General features: G+C 35.7%; 1 protein-coding gene across 1 annotated transcript in view; it reads right to left on the minus strand.

Annotated features, from left to right (window-relative positions):
- Positions 1-3514: 3514 nt before the first annotated feature.
- The window catches only part of LOC131073618 (DNA polymerase II subunit B4), a 44761-nt gene continuing 28239 nt past the window's right edge, over positions 3515-20036 (minus strand). The window contains exon 3 of the mRNA XM_058010095.2: positions 3515-4191. Within this exon, the coding sequence (XP_057866078.2) occupies positions 3998-4191 (194 nt within the window). The 3' untranslated portion in view covers positions 3515-3997. The remainder of the gene's footprint in view (positions 4192-20036) is intronic.

Here is a 20036-nt window from a genome sequence, read left to right on the forward strand (position 1 = left end):
GAAAAAGAAACCCTCAACCAGTTACATTGAAAGGGTTTGAAACCATTGAACCCTTTAAACTCTCAAAAAATGCAGGTGAAATTGAATACCTTTAAACAATTAAAGCAATGTGATGGTCGAAATGGAAACCAAGAAACCAAAATATGAGGCAGATGTTGTGAACCATTATACATTTACAAAATACATTGAATTTGAAACCCAGAAAGTAGTATGGGAACAAGAATACATTGAATTTGAAACCTCGAAAGTAGTAGTGAGTTTTATGTTTAAATGCAAGGATGGGAACTAAAAAACCCTAAATGAATAGTCCAATTTAAACGATGTGCACAGATATATTGTGGATGTCGAAACCATTAAAGATCAACAGTGTAAAAAAAATATTCGCAGAGTGAAAAAGAAACCCTCAACCTGTTACATTGAAAGGGTTTGAAACCAATGAATCCTTTAAACCCTCAAACAATGAATGTAAAATTGAATACCCTTAAACCATTAAAGCAATGTGATGGTCGACAAGTAAAACAAAAAAACAAAATATGAAACCCATACGCATTGACAATTAAAAATAAACCATACGCAAAGTGAATCTGAAACCCTAAACCATTCAACCTTTCAAACCATTCAAACATTGAAACCACTGAAACCAGCCAATCATTAAAACCATTCAAACCCTCAAACATTAACGGTGAAATTTTAAACCCATTAACAGTGCTGCTCGAAATCAAAATTTATAACCACTTTTTAGTAATGTGATGCTCGAAATCGAAAACATGCCACCGATATTAACAGTGATGCCCGAAATGAAAACCATTTGTATTGAAAAGTCACCATTACAATTATAGTAGAGCTTGAACAGAGGATTATGATTCCTTTTGTACATGTATTTGTGTTCATGAACACATTATTTCGTGTTCAAAGATACAAAGACTTGCACACAAACGTCGCTGGACATGCAAACGAAAGAATGGAGGACATAACAACGGTGTCAAAAATGGCAAAGGAGGAAAGGAAAACAAAAACAAAAAACGGAATGAAATCGGTAGGCCTTAGTGAGAGGACAAAACCTCGTATGGTTCGAATGGGGACAACGACTTCCAGTCCCATGTCGATGGCATCATGTCCTCATCGCCCGCCATACCTACAAAAGCCTAAAAAAAAAGGAAGTAGAAAGCAAAAAACCAAAAAATGGAACCCCAAAAAAACCAAAAAACCAGGCAATGCAATGAGAAAGTCTTCCATGTACCTGCATGAAGGTAAGCACAATCTAATTCCATTCTGACTACGTTCAACGCCATCGCGAGCAAGATGTGGAGCGAACAACGAGGATTGGAGAGAGCGCGGCAAACAAACCAACTTTGACTCGCTCAAAATGCGAGGAGGTTGTCAAATTAAATGTTCTTGTGGTTGAAATGCAGGACGAGCCAAGTGCACGAAAGGTGAGGTGACACGTAGTTAATGCCACTGCAAGGAAACTTTGAAGGTAGCAACAAGAACTTTGGACGGAGGAGTTGATGCATTGGGTGGGCATGTACAAGAATGCCACATGGCAACCTCATTCGAAACTGACGAAAATATTAAATGGTTAACGGTGCGGGCCCAGCCACGTTCCGATCGATGGTCTGAAATGGCATAATCTCGACCACTCTAACGAATGGGTATAGCACATGTGGCATTATGTCGAGTCAGCACATAAGATTTTGATTTCAAGCAGCCAGCTCAACAATCCACATGGCCAGCAATGAAAATTGGTCTCCAGGTCCACGTGGCATGAATGGGTATAGAACACGTGGCATTATGCCGAGTCAGCGCATAAGATTTTGATTTGGGGTAGCCAGCTCAACAGTCCACATGGCCAGCAATCAAAATTGGTCTTCGCCCCGAAGTTAGGGTGCACATGTTCTGGCTCCTCTCCCCTACATTTAAAGCTATGATGCCCAACATCCTCATTGACAAAACATGCAATCCCTTGAGGAACTTTATTTTTTCGTAATATCCAAGAATGCCTTAGTTTAAAACCAATATTCTATATATATGTCCATGTTATATTTTAGAGAGGTTGGCTCTCATATTCTATTCTTGTCTCTTTTTTAGAATCAAAATAAGACCAGCATATTCATGCCAAATAGTATTGATTCAAGTTCAAATAATTTTTAAAATTAGGTTTGTTAAATTGCTACAAAATGTGCAATTGTGGTTTTTATACCATAAGCAGTTATCAAGTAAACTAAAAATATCAGTTAAAAACATGGCACAAAGCAACCAACTCGACATGTCACCAATTAAACCAGCACAAAAGTAATATAGAAAGAAAGTGCACCTACTGCATTCCTACTTGTAAAGCAAAATCAGTGGTCATGTTTCAAAATGATTTGATATAAAGTTTAATTCCATCAAAAAAGTGTACAATTCAAAATCAAATCGTCAGTTAGTCAATGTTCAGACATCTTCATTAGTTTCTAATTTTGGCGTTGATGTTTTTACTCACTTTCACAAGCAGACTGAAACATCATCGATGTAACTGGCATTAACATAATAATTTCGAGAGTTTTTTATTTATATTTTTTGAGAATTAAAAATTAGAAATGGCATGTTCACTATCAGGAATTTGATTAAAGCACATTCATAAATTCCACAGATGCGTTATCAGATAATCTATATCAGCACTACATGACTCCCAGAGTCCCAACTCAACATATGCTGAAGATAATGCCTCAACTTTTTTAATTCACTGTGTGCATACGGATCCAAAATGTATTGCTTTTTAATCTAAAATATCATATATATTTGTCTTCAACGTATAGAATCATAAGGTTCACAAAGTTTGACTCCATATTTTCTGCTAAAAAGTGCTTATAATACTTCAAAGCTAAAGACGACTTTGACAAAGCTGAATTCAAATGTAAAGACCAATAAGATCCCAAATGTAAATCATTTAACAATAAATTCACCTTTTAACTTCTAAAAGGGCCAAGAAAAACTCGATGTGATTGTGGGATAACATACGCATAATTGATCCTAAATGCCCAAGAGAAATTAAAAATGGTAAATATTGTTATGTAATTCACCTCAGTGAAATAATAGTAAATGCCAAGAAAGAATAAAGCCACATATAATATAAAGCATTTTATCGTGTATAGCTCATTGCAAGCTACATTCATATAAACACATATATAATCTAAACGCCCTTCAACAGAAAAGCATCCGAAGAAGATATTCCTCATCAAAGGAACTAAACTATTACATAACAAAGTCTAATCAAGGAGATATGTTTAGTACATTATAAATACTGATTGGAGATCAAACTTTTCAATATCAGTTCAATTTATTTACCAAGATGTAGACTAAAGGCCTTCCAGAAAATTTCAATCTAGAAATCACAGTTTTGTTTAATTAGATGTAAAATAAAATAAGGCAAACATTTATTAAAGGATAAATATGATGCAGAATGATTTTCTTTGAATCTTAAATACCTATTATTCTAAAATTGACTGTTACAAATTAGCAAATTAGTCATATTTAGGTTTGTAAATCTATGCCATTCAATAAAACATAGCTACAAGTTTAAAATTGAGTATTTACCTACAAGGAAAACCTCCAGAGAATATGGAATTCAACTTATAAAGTGTACTGTTATGTAAAGGGCGGCGATTAGAAATCTATGGTTTGCTGAAAATCTAACATAGTTCATGGTCAAAAACCTTTAAAACAATCCACAAGCCATCAAATTCCAGGCTTGCTAATACAACCATCACATAAGAAGTCAAAAGTCTGAACCTTGTGCAGGAAGTCCAAAGAGATTTTTGAATTCAGCATTGTTCTAAAAACGAAGTAAGATGAATATTCTGGATGAAAATTATATTGAGGGCATTAATGCTCCTAGAAGAATCCGGATTTTCAATTTTAAACTGTTTAAAAACTTAGATTCCTGAATAAAAGGAATCAACAAAGACGAAAGCACATGAACTACCAAGGAATCAACTCTTCTAAATGTGAATAGAAGCTATTCGTCTTCTTCAATATCATCATTCTCATCTTCCTTGGTTTCCTCACCAATCTTATCCTGCATCTCCTTGGTATCTTCAGCATGATGGCCATTTCCATTCTGCATTTCCAACTCAACCTCAGATTTCCTCTTTCGGTCCGCACTTTTTGTCTTGCTCTCTGACTTCTTTGATGCATTTTGTTTCCTAAAAGCTGCATTGTGAAATGAAAGATAGTTTTTTAAGAGCAGAAAGAATCACAGCTCACACAAATATGATAATAAACTTCAAATATTTCTTCCATATAAGTCTGCCAGCAAGATGGGTAATAAGAAAGACTTCACCTCTGACTAGTTTATGACATTACATTAAAAAGTCTTCTATTTCATGCAGGAAGCAACAGAAGGGAGCGAATTTATTGGTATAATGGATTCTGGTGGAGGGATAAAAACTATTCCAACCTCTTCACTTTATCGATATCTAGATGATAGGCTTAACAACAGCACCTCTGCAAACAAGGATTCTTTTCTAAGCTTAAATAAAACAGTAATAGATATCAGCAATTTGTGCCCCTGTTAAATAATCAGTTCATCAGATTTTACTCTTAATCTTATTGTAGTTGATACTATTATTGTTTCTGTATAGTTTCAATCCACTACTTGTACAAGACCATGCAATGCTGATTACTAAATTAAATATAAAATCACCTATATACTCCACATTTAATTCATACTCTTGAGCTGTGTTGGAGATTTAAATGCTTGTTTAGGGACTCCATTGAAGACCCAAATTAGATATAAGTAGAAAATGTATTCTAAGACCACAGATTCTTTTCAAAATTGCTATGTAATGCTGCTATTGTGAATCGAGGGCAATGGCATGTACAAAGAAAATCTGCCATGTTGTTTTAAGCCAGTCGCATTTATCTGTTCCTTTCCATGCATGCAGGTCACGAGAACATCCAGATCAGCATCAGTCATATAGAGACAAGACAGCACACAATGTTTGGCTTCCACTTCTTCCCTTGGCCTCTCAATTTGGGTTTGCATGTCAAGTTTCCTTCAGATCTTACAGAAAATGACTCCCTAAACCTAAGCATGAAAAATAATTGACAAAAGCAATGAGGCTTGACGTACAAAGAGCAACATGGAAGGTACAAAGAAAGATGATATCATTATTGTGCAAATCAAAATTTGCAGGATATCTGTGAAGGTCAATAATGGCAGGCAAATCTTGACAAAAAAACTACAACTGGAAAACCTTCGTTTTGCACTCCAGAAACTACAAAATGAAATTTTGCAACTCTCATCAAGCTTTGGATATACGAACCTCTGCCAATTATAAACAGCATTATTGAATTAATGATTAGCATTTTAATTTGCACCTTTCAATGCAACACAAAATGGACTTGATGTGCAATAGAACTGCTCTTTGAATTAAAAGGTGAAGCTGCCTGTAAAACAAAATTAATTTAATATAAATGTACTTGCTATTTACAATCTTTACAATGTTTTCTAGGGTGATTCATGTTAAATAAAACTAAATGAATGTATCTTCAGATTCACTTACGGCAGAACACAAGGCAAAAGGTTTTTATGTTTTTTGGACTAAAAATAAATCATATGACTACATGCTAGTGCTATTCAACTTTAAAAAGAGGATGAATAATAGAAGTAAATATACAAGAATGAATAGGTTAAACACATACACCAAACGGTATAAGTTAAACACAACAGTGTTACTCAAAACCACAAGAGACCAACCTAACACCTACTACAATACAAAGCTTTTAGCAAATGTTGAATTTCAACTCAGAGAAACATGATAACCACCTAAAGCAAAACCCTTACATTTGGTAATGTAAATACAAATTAAGCATACTAAATACTATTTGAACAAATAATTTTTTACCATAAATTCTCGGTGAATGACTATTTCAACAAGGTGTGAAAATTACCATTAGAAATAAAATGCAAAATAACACTTATTTTGTGATGTCCCCATTTTTGCGCCTTCCTTAGTGTTAGTGTTTTTAGCAGAGTTAGCCTATCAGCAGTGGTTCCCATAGGCTAATATAGTGGATAGGGAACCCATTCGAGGACTGGTGGACCTTGTAAGGGGTTTTGTTTGGCATTTCAAGAGCTCAGAGCCAAATTCCTATTTTTTAGGAGGTACTACTATTTTTAGGCAATCATCAATGGGCCACAAGAGTAGCATCCGTTGTCAATTTCAGTGGCCAGCAAATGATTATGAATAAATATTTAAATATTAAAGTTAATATAAAGTTAAAGTTAACTTTAATGTTTTATTTAAATAAATTGAAGTTACTTTATTATAAAGTGACTTTTTAAATAAATTATGAAGTTACTGTATAAATTGTCACTAAAAAGGCGCCCACTTTGGAGAAGTTTAATAAAGTTGATAAAATAATAAATTTAATAATTTGTGCGCGGGTTTTGATGAGAATATAAAAGTTTATTTTGGAGAGCTATTATTTCATTATTCTTAAATGCACAAAATTGGAGCTTGAAGAGAAACAAGGGTTTCCAGAGAACTTTCAATCTTTGAGAATGAAATTTCTCATAGATTCGTGTGTTTGCAGGTGTGAAAGATCACTTGAGAACATCACTACGGGTAGCCTCAATTAGAGGTTGCATTTGAGCTTTCAATTATAGGTTTTGGTTCATATCTTTCAGAGGTAGCTCTTTTTGGTTCTGGGTATTGTTTCTATGATCTTTCTACAGCTAGGCAATAGAGATTGATATATAACATGCAGGGTTATAGTGTTGCTTGAATTTATTTAAAGGGTTGCTAGACAAGATTGTGAAGTCATTGAAAATACAATTTATTTGTTTTTTACAAGGGTTTACAGGCAAAGTATGGATGCCATTAATTGCATATTTTGGTGTAGTATTTCAGGGGTTTTCATCAACTGATTGGTAAGGCATTGAGAAAGGCAGATTTTGGAAGGGTTTCAGATCCAAATCAGATCGCATAAATTTATTGCAGTCGGCTGTCCCAACTTTAACCTTCAGTCTTTGCATCTCCATTTGGTGCGGGGATTCTAGAATTGTCAGTTGCAGCCACAATGAGTGTTTGCATTGGGATTAACTTTGTCATGAATTCTAACTATTGCCTGTAAATGATCAAGACTATTTCCAGAACCATTGAGAAGGAAAAAAGGTACATTTTAACACATGGCATGCCTTTCAAGCCAAGAACACATAAATTCTATCATAAAAGTCATGATTCCATAATATATTATCATTTCAGAAGTGTGAACTTGTTTCTATAAAAGTAATCACAAGAGTAGTTGTTTAAGGTTGGTCAATTGGAGTATTGAGTCTTCTTATGAAGAGTGCATATGTGAAGCATGACATGGGATGTGTGGATTCATGCTTGGACACATGGGGGATGCATTGGAGAGGTTTAATGTTTCAAAGGTGTTAATGGAGGCTCTGAAGATGTATTGTAATGTTTGTATTGCTGAATAATACATGAGTCATGGATGCTTTTGGAGGCTGGGTTTTCTCCTCTATAAGGGTTTTCCTAGGGTATGATGTTGTGTCATCTTTTGATGGTATGTTTTCTACTCTCTTGCATGTGGATTTTGAAGATGATGTTTGCATAGGTACATTTTAAACCCATGAGATTACAAAACCATTAACCCCTCATTTAATATTGGTTATTAAATTTTCACTTTATTAATACTTCTCCAATATTAAATTAAATATATTTTCCCAATGTTAGACCCCATATTAAATTTATTTCTCAATGTTACATACAACCATAAAGTGGCCCCAAGAATGTTAACTCCTAGTGATGCATGCAATTCTAGGCCCCCTTAGGTGCACCACACACATAATAATAAATTAAACATTATAAGCATTATGCAAGGTGTACAACACCTAATTACTATACATTTTTCTTTATATGTGAAAATTATTGAATAAGCTTATCAAAAAGTTAATCATGTTATTAAAATATTTGAAAGGAGAAAAGTATTTTATTAGGCAAGTCAAATTGAGTTTAGTATTGTATTTTAAGTTAAAAGTGATTCTATTGTATTTAACACAAATTTGCCATAAGAACTCTACTAGTTCTTATATGTTAAGGTTCTATAATGGATATGTGCATGTTTTATCCATGTTTTCATATGAATATTTTAAATTTCCCTATTTATTTTAATTTTCCCTACTTTTATATAGCCGTCCCCTAGCCGTCCCCGAAATTGGCAAAAAAAATCACCGTCCCGAAAATGCGTACCCCCGTCCCCTGCCGTCCCCGTCCCGAAAACTTGGGGTAACAGAGAGATTAATTGAAAATTAAAAAATATCTATTTGAAATTAGATATTAACTCAAAACGATAAAGTTAGTATGTGAAAAGGAAAAGAGGACATTGTAATTTAGGCTTTAGGATATATTGCAAAAAGTGCTCATTATTTCATTGTGCGTCTTATTTTGGAGATCATGAACAGAAATGAAAAGAACATGCTTTCTTGAAGCACTACCTTGTATTGGATTGAGTGCAAAATCTTTGATTGTGGTGTAGATATGCTTGGCTTGCTTATGGGTGAAGAATTTGAACTCCTTTGTTTATCTTGGGGTTGCATTGAAGGTATTTATCATTCTTTCATTGTAAGTTATAGATGTGCAAATTTCATTTTGTTGTAGAGTTTCAAATATAGAAAACATAATTTGGTACACAAACCTTGGCAAAATATTCTAAAAATTCATGCGAATGCATTTCTTGGTGGTGGGTAAATTAAGAACAAAAGGGTATAGTTGGATATTTAATGGGATGTTTTTCTAGTTTTTATAAAATGCTACCTAAACCCTTGAAAGATTCTCATAACTTTTATGTGATGGTAAAAGTGTCATCTCCTTGTCATTTTTTTAAAACTACACGAATAGGCCTAGCCCCCCTACAACCTACAATGCGCTTGTCAAACTTTTTCACGTGATCGGTGACATTGGTGTGACACGCCTGTTGGGTCTCAAATCAACAGATTGGATAAGTTCTAAGGAAATGCCAACTCCTATAATCAAACCCTCCAATTGACTTGGCCAACTTATAGAGTGAACCTATGTGGTTACTAACTCCCTCACTTCAAGTTCTGCAAGACCTAGGCGGGTATACCTATTCACTAGTAGCTTTCGATGACTAATGCTTTTTATGGCAGATTGTTTATCTTAATCTAACTTCCTCCTATCTCAGAATGGCATAGGTTCCTAGGATGGGTGGCTTTTAGATGAGTTCAAGATTATTGTTGTGGAAGCTATTCGATCTTTGTATTTGAAATTTATAAGTATGTATACTATTGCTAACTGGTTTTATGTGTCCTACTCAACTAGTCCTATTTCTTTAATGTAAAAGTAATTAATATGGTAAAGGTTGTGATTTGTGAATGACCAGTGTCTTTCATGTTATTTGGGCTACATAGTCTTATATTTCTCTAGGACTTAATGTATGATTTGTGAGACAGTTTTTAAACTTACCCCCTTTGGTAAATCTATCAGTTGTTGTTTCTTATGAGATCTGCTAAATGTTTATATCATAAACCGCTTGAATGAATTTAACCTTAACCTTAAAGGACCATCCAAGGAAGAACTACAAGGAACAATTACAATTCGCAAGTAGATCCTATTAATCCAAGCTTATAGCATAGAAACATAAACTTCACTGTAAGAATACGAATAACCTTATCTCCTTTAGATAATATCACAAACAACTGCCTACAGAAAATGAAATAACTCACAACACATGTGCGAAGGAAAACAACTGATTGTATTAAAAGTTTCAAAATAGTACAATATTATCCAAAGTCTCCTATATTTTTCTCTCACCCTCCCCCTCATCTACATTTTTTAACCACTTATATATGTGGTTGAATGGGCACCATACCCCTTTTGGGGTGAAAAGTCACTATTTTACATTAAAATTAACAAAACCCTTTGAAATTAATATGCAAACTAATTAGTCAATAACCTTGCTTTAAGCTATCTTTCGGGTTTTTGTTTGGTCGGCAGCCTTAAACTTCAGATACGAATCTGAATTTTTTTGTGGTGGTAAGAAACATCCACTTCTAAAATGGGTCTTCATCATATTTGATATTTGCATACATTTTCATTCCAAGTCGACATCTTCTTTCATGCAGGTCGAAATAACAAGCTTTTCAGCCTTCTTACGGTCTTTTGTATGGTCTACAGCCAAAAACACATTGTACAGATCTAATATTTTTACTGGAACTTGGAAACTTGATTTTCTGAAATGGGTATTTCTTATATTTTCATGTTTCATTCATTTTAATTCTCTGTTCATATCATCTTTTCTACAGATCAAAAACACTAGTCTTTCATGGGGTCCATTGGAATTAATTTATTCATATCCTCCTTTACTCTAGTTGTTCAAATCATTAATCATCCATTATGTGTCATTTCCATGAAGTGACCACCATTTTTAATAGTAGGGTGCTTGAAATTATTTGGAAATTTGAAGCCCCAACAATGCCCTCAAGTACCAAATGGACAAAGGGAATGTACCTCATGGCCACTTGCCTGCAACAAGACACTTTTAGCCAAGGTCCTTGTCTATGTTCTCCTTATCATTTTGAATTAGAGGGTATTTTTAGATTTTAAATATTGTGTTTTCAATTCTTGACAAAATTTTGGGATGATAGCTTAAAGAGCCATTAATGGTTGTACCTAGGTATTTTGGAATATCTTAATTTATTTCTTTTTGAAATTTGAAACTTTTGAAATGATATTATTTTATGGAATCATGAATTTTATGATGGAATTAATGTGTTCTTGGCTTCAAAGGCATGCCATGTGTTAAGTGTATCTTTTTTCCTTCTAAGGGCTTACTGCATGTCAAAATGATGAGAAGGTTAGGGCTAGGAGTGGAATGGATTACATTGAGAATGCAACATGTTGAAAGGATGGCTTGCATTGGGAATTACACAATGTGCCGAATGGGAATTTGGAAGGATTGGTTGCTATCAGGAATCATGTAATGTGTCAAAAGGACATCTAAAAAGGTGGGTTGCAATTACCATTGTTACCAAGGGGGGTGCTTGCTTTTCAAACCGTGCGTTTAATTGGTCCTAGCTTGGTTTTGGAGAACAAATGGGATGCTACTCTTTATCCTTAACTTGTCTTGCTTATTGTTGCTTGGACTCATGTAGTTCATCATGTGTAAGAGAAAACCTTGGTTGAAGTGTTGTTGTATGTGGCCAATCTTGTATGCCATGTTTGTGTATAATAACTAGGGAGGTCATCTCGCAGTTTAAAGGGGGTTGATCACCATCAAGATTGCTCATAGGAATCATTGTGGAGTACCATGGAGTTTCTACAAGGATCTTGTAGCTCTTGATGACTTCTTGTCATATTATCTTGTCTTATTTGGGAAACTTGTTATCTTGTTGAAAGTTGTAATATATGGTTATTGGTGAAATTTGTTAAATCATGGAAAAGTGGTAATTGTATATGTACATCATCTTTGTATTACATTGTGATCCATCCCTATTTGGGATGTGATCTCTCCATACTAACCATGTGAACATTATGATTTATGTTGAAACCAAATATCAATTTGGAATGAAATATTATGATTGTGAATAGTCCTAAAATTGATCTTGTGATGAAAATGATGGATTAGGCATGTTGTGCCTCATGTTAGATGTAATGTCCCCTTTTGGGATATACCTGATTTTGTCCAAAAATAGCAATGTCAACAAATGCAATTCAACTACAGAGAGAATTGCTATAATAAATATATATAATTGTAATACCAATTTAGAGAAAATCCTAATATAGTTTTTATATCATGAAACTTGTATACAAAAAATCTCTAGTAAAATTAAGTATCCTAAAATCATTCATATTTGTTTCATATCTTATTTTCCATAGTCAACCATATTAGAAATGCGATGGAAAAGCTTGGTAGGATGTTGGGAGACTGTCTTCCTCAACCAAGCGCAAGGGCATAGAATGGACCTTCAAGTCATTCGGCCCATTGGCCCACAAGTATGGCAGGACCTTCAGTCCATCCATCTTGGGGTGGCGTGCTTGTTGAGGGAATGCCAGTCTGATGCATCTCCCTATAAAACATTTGACATTGATTCCAAACATGATTGCTCATGGAAATCAATTAACTAATTACTTATCCTATATTTCTTGATGGATTGGCAATTTAATCACATAAGATGACTTAAAATCTTCCTATCAGCTTTATGTTGAAATAAATAAACAAACACAATAATACTTGCATACTGAATTGCTGTTCTTAATTTCTAACTCAGGTTTAATATAACTCAATCTTATTTTTGTATTATATATCTCAAATTCCTTGCTGCTCTTCACAAACGAATCAATCTATTTTTATATCCCTCATGGTGGAGTGGATAGTCACAACCCTATTAACATCCCACCCTTTACAAGGGATGCTTCTCCTCTCAACCCAAGCGCTCCTTGGCTTAAGCAAATTGCATGCCAAATAGTTAATTTTGTTTAGTTCTAAATACAGAGTTTGGGAGATCACTGCTTAATAACTTTTAATCAACATTTTAATGAAGTGCTGCCCTTTGTATTCCCTTCACACAAGATCAAAGGCAGCAACTTGGAGTTTATAATGCTGCAATTTGTGAGAATATTGTCCTCATAGCGGGGGCATAACATTCCACCCTTCCCAAGATTGCTTGTCCAAAAGCAATTTTAGATTAGGATGATCAAAAAATTTATGCTCTATCTTCCATAGTTAAATTCTCCCATCTAACCAAATGTTCCAAAATAGCCTTATTCCTTAACTTCTTCTCTCACATATCAAGGATAACCTCAGGTTCCAAATTAAGCTTCATCATCAATTGGGAGTAACTTTGGACATGGTGTAACATGCTGCTCTAACACCTTGAGGCAAGATACATGGAAGATATTATGAATTCAGCTATTGGCTGGTAACTCCAATTCATAAGCAACTTCGCCAATCCTTTACACAGTTTTATATGGGCCATAGAATCATGGCTTGAGCTTCTCAACACTGCTTTCCTTGATAGAAGATTGCTCATAGGGTTACAATCTTAGGAAGACTAAGTCCCCCACTTCAAATACTCTTTCAGTTCTTCGATGAGCATACATCTTTTGTTGGTTTTGTGCTTTATTGTCTATACTTTGTTGCATCAAGTCTCTAGCTCCTAGAACTCAACTTTCAATGAGAATTAAATCTCCAATGGTGTTGCATCATACCCATATGATGCCTTAAAGGGGCTCATCGCTATTGAAATGTAATGAGTGGCATTATAGCAATACTCCCTATGAAGTAGCCATTTGATCCATGCATTTTGCTGTCCTGTGTCATGTTGGTGTTTGTTTTATCATGTATCAAACATCAGAATAAGATACCAAAGGTATTCTATCCTCTCCTGAAAAATCACTACTGATTCCAAGGTCTATATGTGTGAACAAGCGACTTTAGTGGGATAGCTACTCGGGTAGTGTTTGCTGAAAATCTCAAGGGGGACTTACGTTAACAAATGTCTTTTAAGCTTCTGGACTTAGACGGATTTAGCAATTTTAGGCTCTTTCTTTTTTGGATTTTCCGGGATTTAGACTTTCAGAAAGGGAAAAAGGGATAGGGTTTTAGAAAGCTGATCTAATCCTTACGAATTCCGAAGAGAGTATTAAATGGGTGTTCTCAGGAAACTACACAAAGCGGATGCAATCTTCAACGGGTTGTGCTTATGATCGGAATGTTGGCATGCACAGAAGATAGGCTCAAACTAACTTTGCACAGTGAAATGGAAATCATCCATTCACCAAAAGTATGAGCAAAGATACACCGTCAATTAACACTTATCAAATCCTTCATTCAATTCTAACAACATGAAAGCAAATCTAAATTAACTTCTAACTAATGTGTTGAGGAAATTGAAACCATGCTAATCACTCAAATAACAGAGATTACAAAGCCTTAAGAGAAAGTGCACATGCAATGTATTATTTGAAAATGACCTTCACGCAACAATATATCAAAAACCTCACACTCTCCAAATGAGAGGAGGTAGCCTTATATAGTTTTTAGAAAAATAAATGAACGACCGAGATCAAACAATGATCAAGGGCCCAGATTGAAAGTTAAAACCCTAATTAGGGTTTCCCAAAACTAACTACCCCTCGACCAATGAGAAAATTACATTTGGGGACACTTGTCCTTCTTGCTAAATATGAACCATCAATGAAAATAGAAGGTTGTTGCATTGTGAAGTGTGCCCTTCTAGAAGCTTCTGGATAAGTCAAGTTCATTGAACCTGGACATGCCAACTTGGAACAATCTGATTGGTTGGAAGATGACGAGGCGCCACCTCAACGTGAGTCACTCCTAATCTTGCTGAGGCGGCGCAGGAGCAAGTACGGGAGCTGGATCAACTCCTTGGGGCAGCAATGGATGTTGCTCTCTTCCTTGAATTTGTGCTTCAATGCGATCAGCAGTCGCTTCCTCCTCTTCAAGGATAAAGCACATTCGACACCAGACAAGATAATTTCTTTTTACACTCCAAGCTAAGCTGTATAATTTTGTTATGATGTTTTCCTGCTCGTCGTTGAAATTCAAGTCTGGTTGTAGTACTGGTACAGGATCTCTTCCTGGTTCAGGAGGAATGATTGGTAGGCCCATGAAGCTCGAAAGGAAAATTGTTGAATTTCTTAGAAAAATTTTCTTGTTGACGACTCTAAGCTTGCTTCTTCGTGGCCCCAATTTATGTAGCGTGAGAGGAGGGTGAAAGCTCTAGATAACCCCTTGCAAATACGAAATGATAGAATCAAGTTGTTCAAACATTCGCTGTGATCATGCACTCCTTCTTGATACCTTGAATTTTGGAGAAGAATTCCTCCATGCCTTAATCAAATTTGAGGAAATTGGAATTTTCTTTGTGAAACATTTCCCATACTTAGCCAAATTTTGGCTATCTTCACGCTCAGATGAACCTTGCCCATGCACTTATCCTCAATCCTTCGTTTGGCTTGAAACTCCAGCTGCGATCTCTATGATGATCCCGCTTCTACTACTATCTGCGACCAGCAAAACCAAAGGAAATTAAGTTAGAAATCTATCTTTTAGTGCAAAGTTCCGAAAGGTTAGATGGCAAAATGTTTTGATCTTCCGATTTCTCAAGACTTTTAGCTTTGAAACAAGCTGCAAACACTTAGAAGGTCATGCTTGAAAGAACGAACGTTCAATCCAAAATGATCCTCTTATCAAAATTTTGGATAAACCCGATAAAGACACCTCCAATACACTCACAAAAAAAAAAAAAAATTTGATAAATCTGCCCACCAATCAACTTCACCTTAGACAGAAATGAGATTTAGAAGGAACAAAACTCAGAAAACTTGAAAGTTCTGGACTTGATAAGAAAAATTTAAAATTCCCTCAGAAGTTCACTCAATCTGCAAGAGATCACCCTGAAACACCTCCAATCTACAATAAAACTTCTTAAAAATCCTCAGACCTGCAAGAAGCTTGCTTGAAAATGCCCTTACTCTTCATAAAATTCGAACTCTTATTGTGCAATAATGAGAGGAGAGATTGTTTATTTGTATTCAAACTTAAATTCGGAGTTATAAACACGCAAATGCACTTCCATTCTTGACTTCAATTCGATCTTGCTCGTGGAGGAAGTTTCTAATTTTAAATGAATTTGTACAATCATCTCCTTCAGTTCGAACCTCTTTACTCTTGCAAGTTTCTAAATTGATTTTAGTCTATATATTCGAGCTTGATCTTTCAAATATCCTCCTAGAAACTTTCTAGTTTGGGACTCAGTCCAAATTCCATGAAGATTTGGATGACATCACCAAGGAATATTCTCCTTTCCTCAATACTCAGCAAGTATTTTTGGCTTCACCTTTGACTTAGGCGAACATCATGAAGTTTATTTCTCATTGTGTTGCAAGGCAAAGTCAGACTTTTATAACTTTCCTTATGTTTAAGTGTACTTCATGTCTTAACTTTATTACATTTCCCTCAAGGTGGACTTTTTGAAGTATCACCAAGGGCGGAATTTAAGTGTTGCTTTGAAACCATCTTCTAGGCGAAATTTGGAGAGATAAGCATCTTCCTTCATCACCTTAGGCGGACTTTGAGAGATCATCAAGTAGGGCGGACTTTTGTGTGACCACCTCCAAGGGCAGACTTTTGAGGTAACCACCAAGGCGGACTTTGTGAACTTCATACCCCTTGCTATCTCCCCACCCTAAGGTGAACTTTCTTGCCTTGAACACCTTTCACTTCATCCATAGGGCGAACTTTTGAAGACTATAACTTGGGCGGACTTTTTCTTGTTCACTTCATATGCCTTCCTCTTAGGGCGGACTTTTTAGGCATCTCCATCATCATGCTTGGGCGGACTTTTTAGGTAGCTCCATAGGGCGAACTTTGGAGAGATCAAGAAGGCGGACTTTTGTAGGCTTGGCATCATGGGCGGAGTTTTTAGGCATCTCCATAGGGCAAACTTTTAGTTCTCTGCATAGGGTGGAGTTTATCATGTTCACTTTACAGGGCGGACTTTTAGACATCTCCATCATCATGCTTGGGTAGGGCGAAGTTTTGAGTGACTACCTCCAAGGCGGACTTTTTGAAGTATCAAGAACGGACTTTTAGACTCCCTCCAAGGGTAGACTTTTAGACTACCTCCAAGGGCAGACTTTAAGACTACCTCCAAGGCAGACTTTTGAGACTTCACCAAGTAGGGCAGACTTATGAGTGACCACCAAGAGGGCGGACTTTTGAGTGACCACCAAGGCGGACTTTCCCATGTTCTCTTCACAAGGCAGACTTTTCATCCCTTTCCACAGGGCAGACTTTTTAGCTCTCTCCATAGGGCAGACTTTTCATCCCTCTCCACAGGGCAGAGTTTGGAGAGTTCGCAACTTGGGCAGACTTTTTCTATCTCAAGCACCACATCCCAAGGCAGACTTTTGATCTCTCCTGTCATAGCATTCACCATTACATGTTGATTAGGTAGACTTAGAGATTTTTTAAAAGAAACTTTAAAATTTTGACAATTTCTTCAATTTTAACCAGATTAACTTGAAATTTGAAATCCATACTTAGGCAAACCATCTAAAGCATTATGACCCCTAAAATGTAGGAACTTAGCTTTTTAGGTCAAAACTTGAAAATTTTCGATCGTGATCGAAGTAGGTCAGTGGTACCAGTGCAAACCCTAGGTCCCCACTCCGAAAAAGCAAAACACAGGCATCCCTAAAAAATAGGAAAAACTTTCTAAAAATAGCCATACCGAGGATTAGGCTAAAAATGTCAAAAACGAAACTTCCTAAAAAATAGGAAAAATAAAAAAAAACTTCCTAAAAATAGAAAGTTGTATGAATTTGTTCAAATCAATTGTGTTTTTCGTCCTTTGGCCTTTCTAGGCACTTTGACGGTATCCGGACTCTGTTATCACTTGGCTTGCACAAACTGACTTTCAATCTTTAGGACTCGAACCGTTCAAAAATGAGCAAGGCTTGGCAAAACTGAAGCGGAAGCCCACGGGACACTAACAAAAACCCTAGAAAGCAAGAAAAAGGGAGGGTCCCCATTTGCAATGGAGCGATGTGTGAAAAAGGTCACAACATGTCATAGTTTCTTAAATATCCCTCAAGCCATTTATTGACAATTCTAGTTTGTCCATTGCTTTGTGGGTGGTAGCTTGTGCTTGGGGTGAGTTCAATTCCTACTAGCTTGAAGAGCTCTTGCCAAAACAAACTAAGAAATCTGCTCTCTATCACTGACAAAATTCTTGGGTAAAACATGTAGTTTGAAAATTTCTTTGAAGAAATATTTGCCAACTAGGGTTCTCTATATTAGGTAGATATTGCAAGAAAATGGGCATACTTAGTTAGTCGAACCACTATTACATATATACAATCTTTTCCTTGTACTTTTGGAAGTCTTGTTATGAGATCCATTGAAATACTTACCCATTTCTGATTAGGTATGGGTAAGGGTTGAAGTAACCCAATGAGAAATATTTGTTCTGCTTTGTTTCTTTGACACACCATGCACTCCCTAATGTGTTTCAAAATGTCTCCTTTAAGACCTTTCCACAAGAATCTCTCCCTTATTTGTTTCTAAGCTTTATAGTATCCTTGATGTCCTGCCAAAGGGGTATTTTAGTACGCTCGTGACTTTTTTCCTTCATTTTTTATCTAAAAGTTATATATATTCTATCTTTATAGAGGATGAGCTCCTCTACCACTTTGTACTTTCCATATTGTAGTTTTCCCTTTAATATGTCTCTTGCCAATATATCCTTGGCATATTCTACAATTAGCGAGTTCTTCCATTTTGTTGACATATCCATCATGTTACATAGATGGGGTCTTCGAGATAGGGCATCGACCAAAACATTGTATTTCCCCTTCATATATTCAATGTCAAAGTCATAGGCTTGTAATTTGCTGGCCCACTTCTGCTGCATGTCATTCAAACCTTTTTGGTTCAAGAAGAACCTTAGACTATTATGATCAATTTTTACAACAAACTTTCCACAAACCAAGCATTGCATAATTTGGCTAGGGCATGCATAATTGCTAACGTTTCCTTATCATAAATGGAGAAGTTCCTTTCGGTCTCCTTAAGTTTGTGGTTTTCAAAAGCTATAGGGTGTTTGTTTTGCATCAATATTGCTCCAACAACTTCCCCAAAAGCATCACACTCAAGTTCAAATGGTAAGGAGAAGTCCAGGATAGCTAACACTAGGTAAGAGCACATGATTTCTTTTAGTTTTCCAAAGGCTTGTTGGGTCTCTATACTCCATGAGAAAGAACGCTTCTTAGTTAGGTTTGTTAGTGAGGTAGTTAGCTTTCAGAAATTCTTAGCAAAACTTCTATAATAGCTGCAAAGGCCTAGGAATCCCCTTAAATGAGTTAAGGTTCTTGGTTTAGGCCAATCCATTATGGCTTCAATCTTTTCCTCATCAACACTGGCTCCTTGGGCATTAATTGTGTGCCCTTGATATAGAATTTCCTCCATTTCTAATTCACACTTGGATATTTTAGCAAATAATGACTATTGTTCAAGTATTCTCAACACCTCATCTATGTGTCTTAAGTGATTTTCGTAGGTTTTGCTATAATTTAGAATGTTGTCAAAGAACACCAAGAGGAATTTTCTTAGTTGTTTGCTAAAAATGTGATTCATGCAAGATTGGAAAGTGGCAAGAGCATTGGTTAATCCAAATGGTAATGCTAGGAATATAGCAGATAAAATTCAATTTTTTCGTTAATGTCTAAACCTATAGGTAGTTGAGAGTAACTAGTTCCAACAAACAATTTTCAAAAGTCTCTACTACTGACTCATATGTTTAGAATTGGATAAATTGTCCAAAATGATATCTAAAAGTTGTTTTGGGAATGTAGGTCAATTTTTGAGAAGTACACTGCTCCATGAAATTCATCAATTAACTAATCTACCCTAGGGATGGGGTAACGGTTCTTAATGGTTTTCTTATTAAGGGCTCTAAAGTCAATACATGTCCTCATAGTACCATCTTTTGTTTTCAATAGCACCATAGAAGAAGCAAAGGGGCTAGAACTAGGTTGGATATGTTCCATTTCCAATAATTCTTGTATGGTTCTTTCTATTTCTTCTTTATATTTTCTTGAATGTTAGTAGGATGTGGTAATAATGGGTTTGGCTCCTTCTTCTAGTTCAATAGCATGTTCAAAACCCCTTTTTGGAGGAAGTCCTAAATTGCTTAAAACCTTCTTATGTTTATTTAGGATAGGTTGGATGTCAACATGTATAGTTTGGCTTCCATTAAATGAAGATCTATCAAGTATCATACATTGGGCTGCCCATTCTAGTTGACCATGTCTGAAGGCTCTCTCCATTCTTTTGGATGATACTACCCTTGGTGTCCCATCAAATAAACATTGTTAGATTACCTCTTGGTCGTTGTGTTGGAAACAAAGCTCCATCTTTTGGAAGTCTTGGTAATATCTCCCTAAGGAGTGCAACCATTGGATGCCTAATACCACCTCAATATCACCAATGTTCAC

This window comes from Cryptomeria japonica, chromosome 11 (genome assembly GCF_030272615.1).
Source record: "Cryptomeria japonica chromosome 11, Sugi_1.0, whole genome shotgun sequence".
Taxonomy (NCBI): Eukaryota; Viridiplantae; Streptophyta; class Pinopsida; order Cupressales; family Cupressaceae; genus Cryptomeria; species Cryptomeria japonica.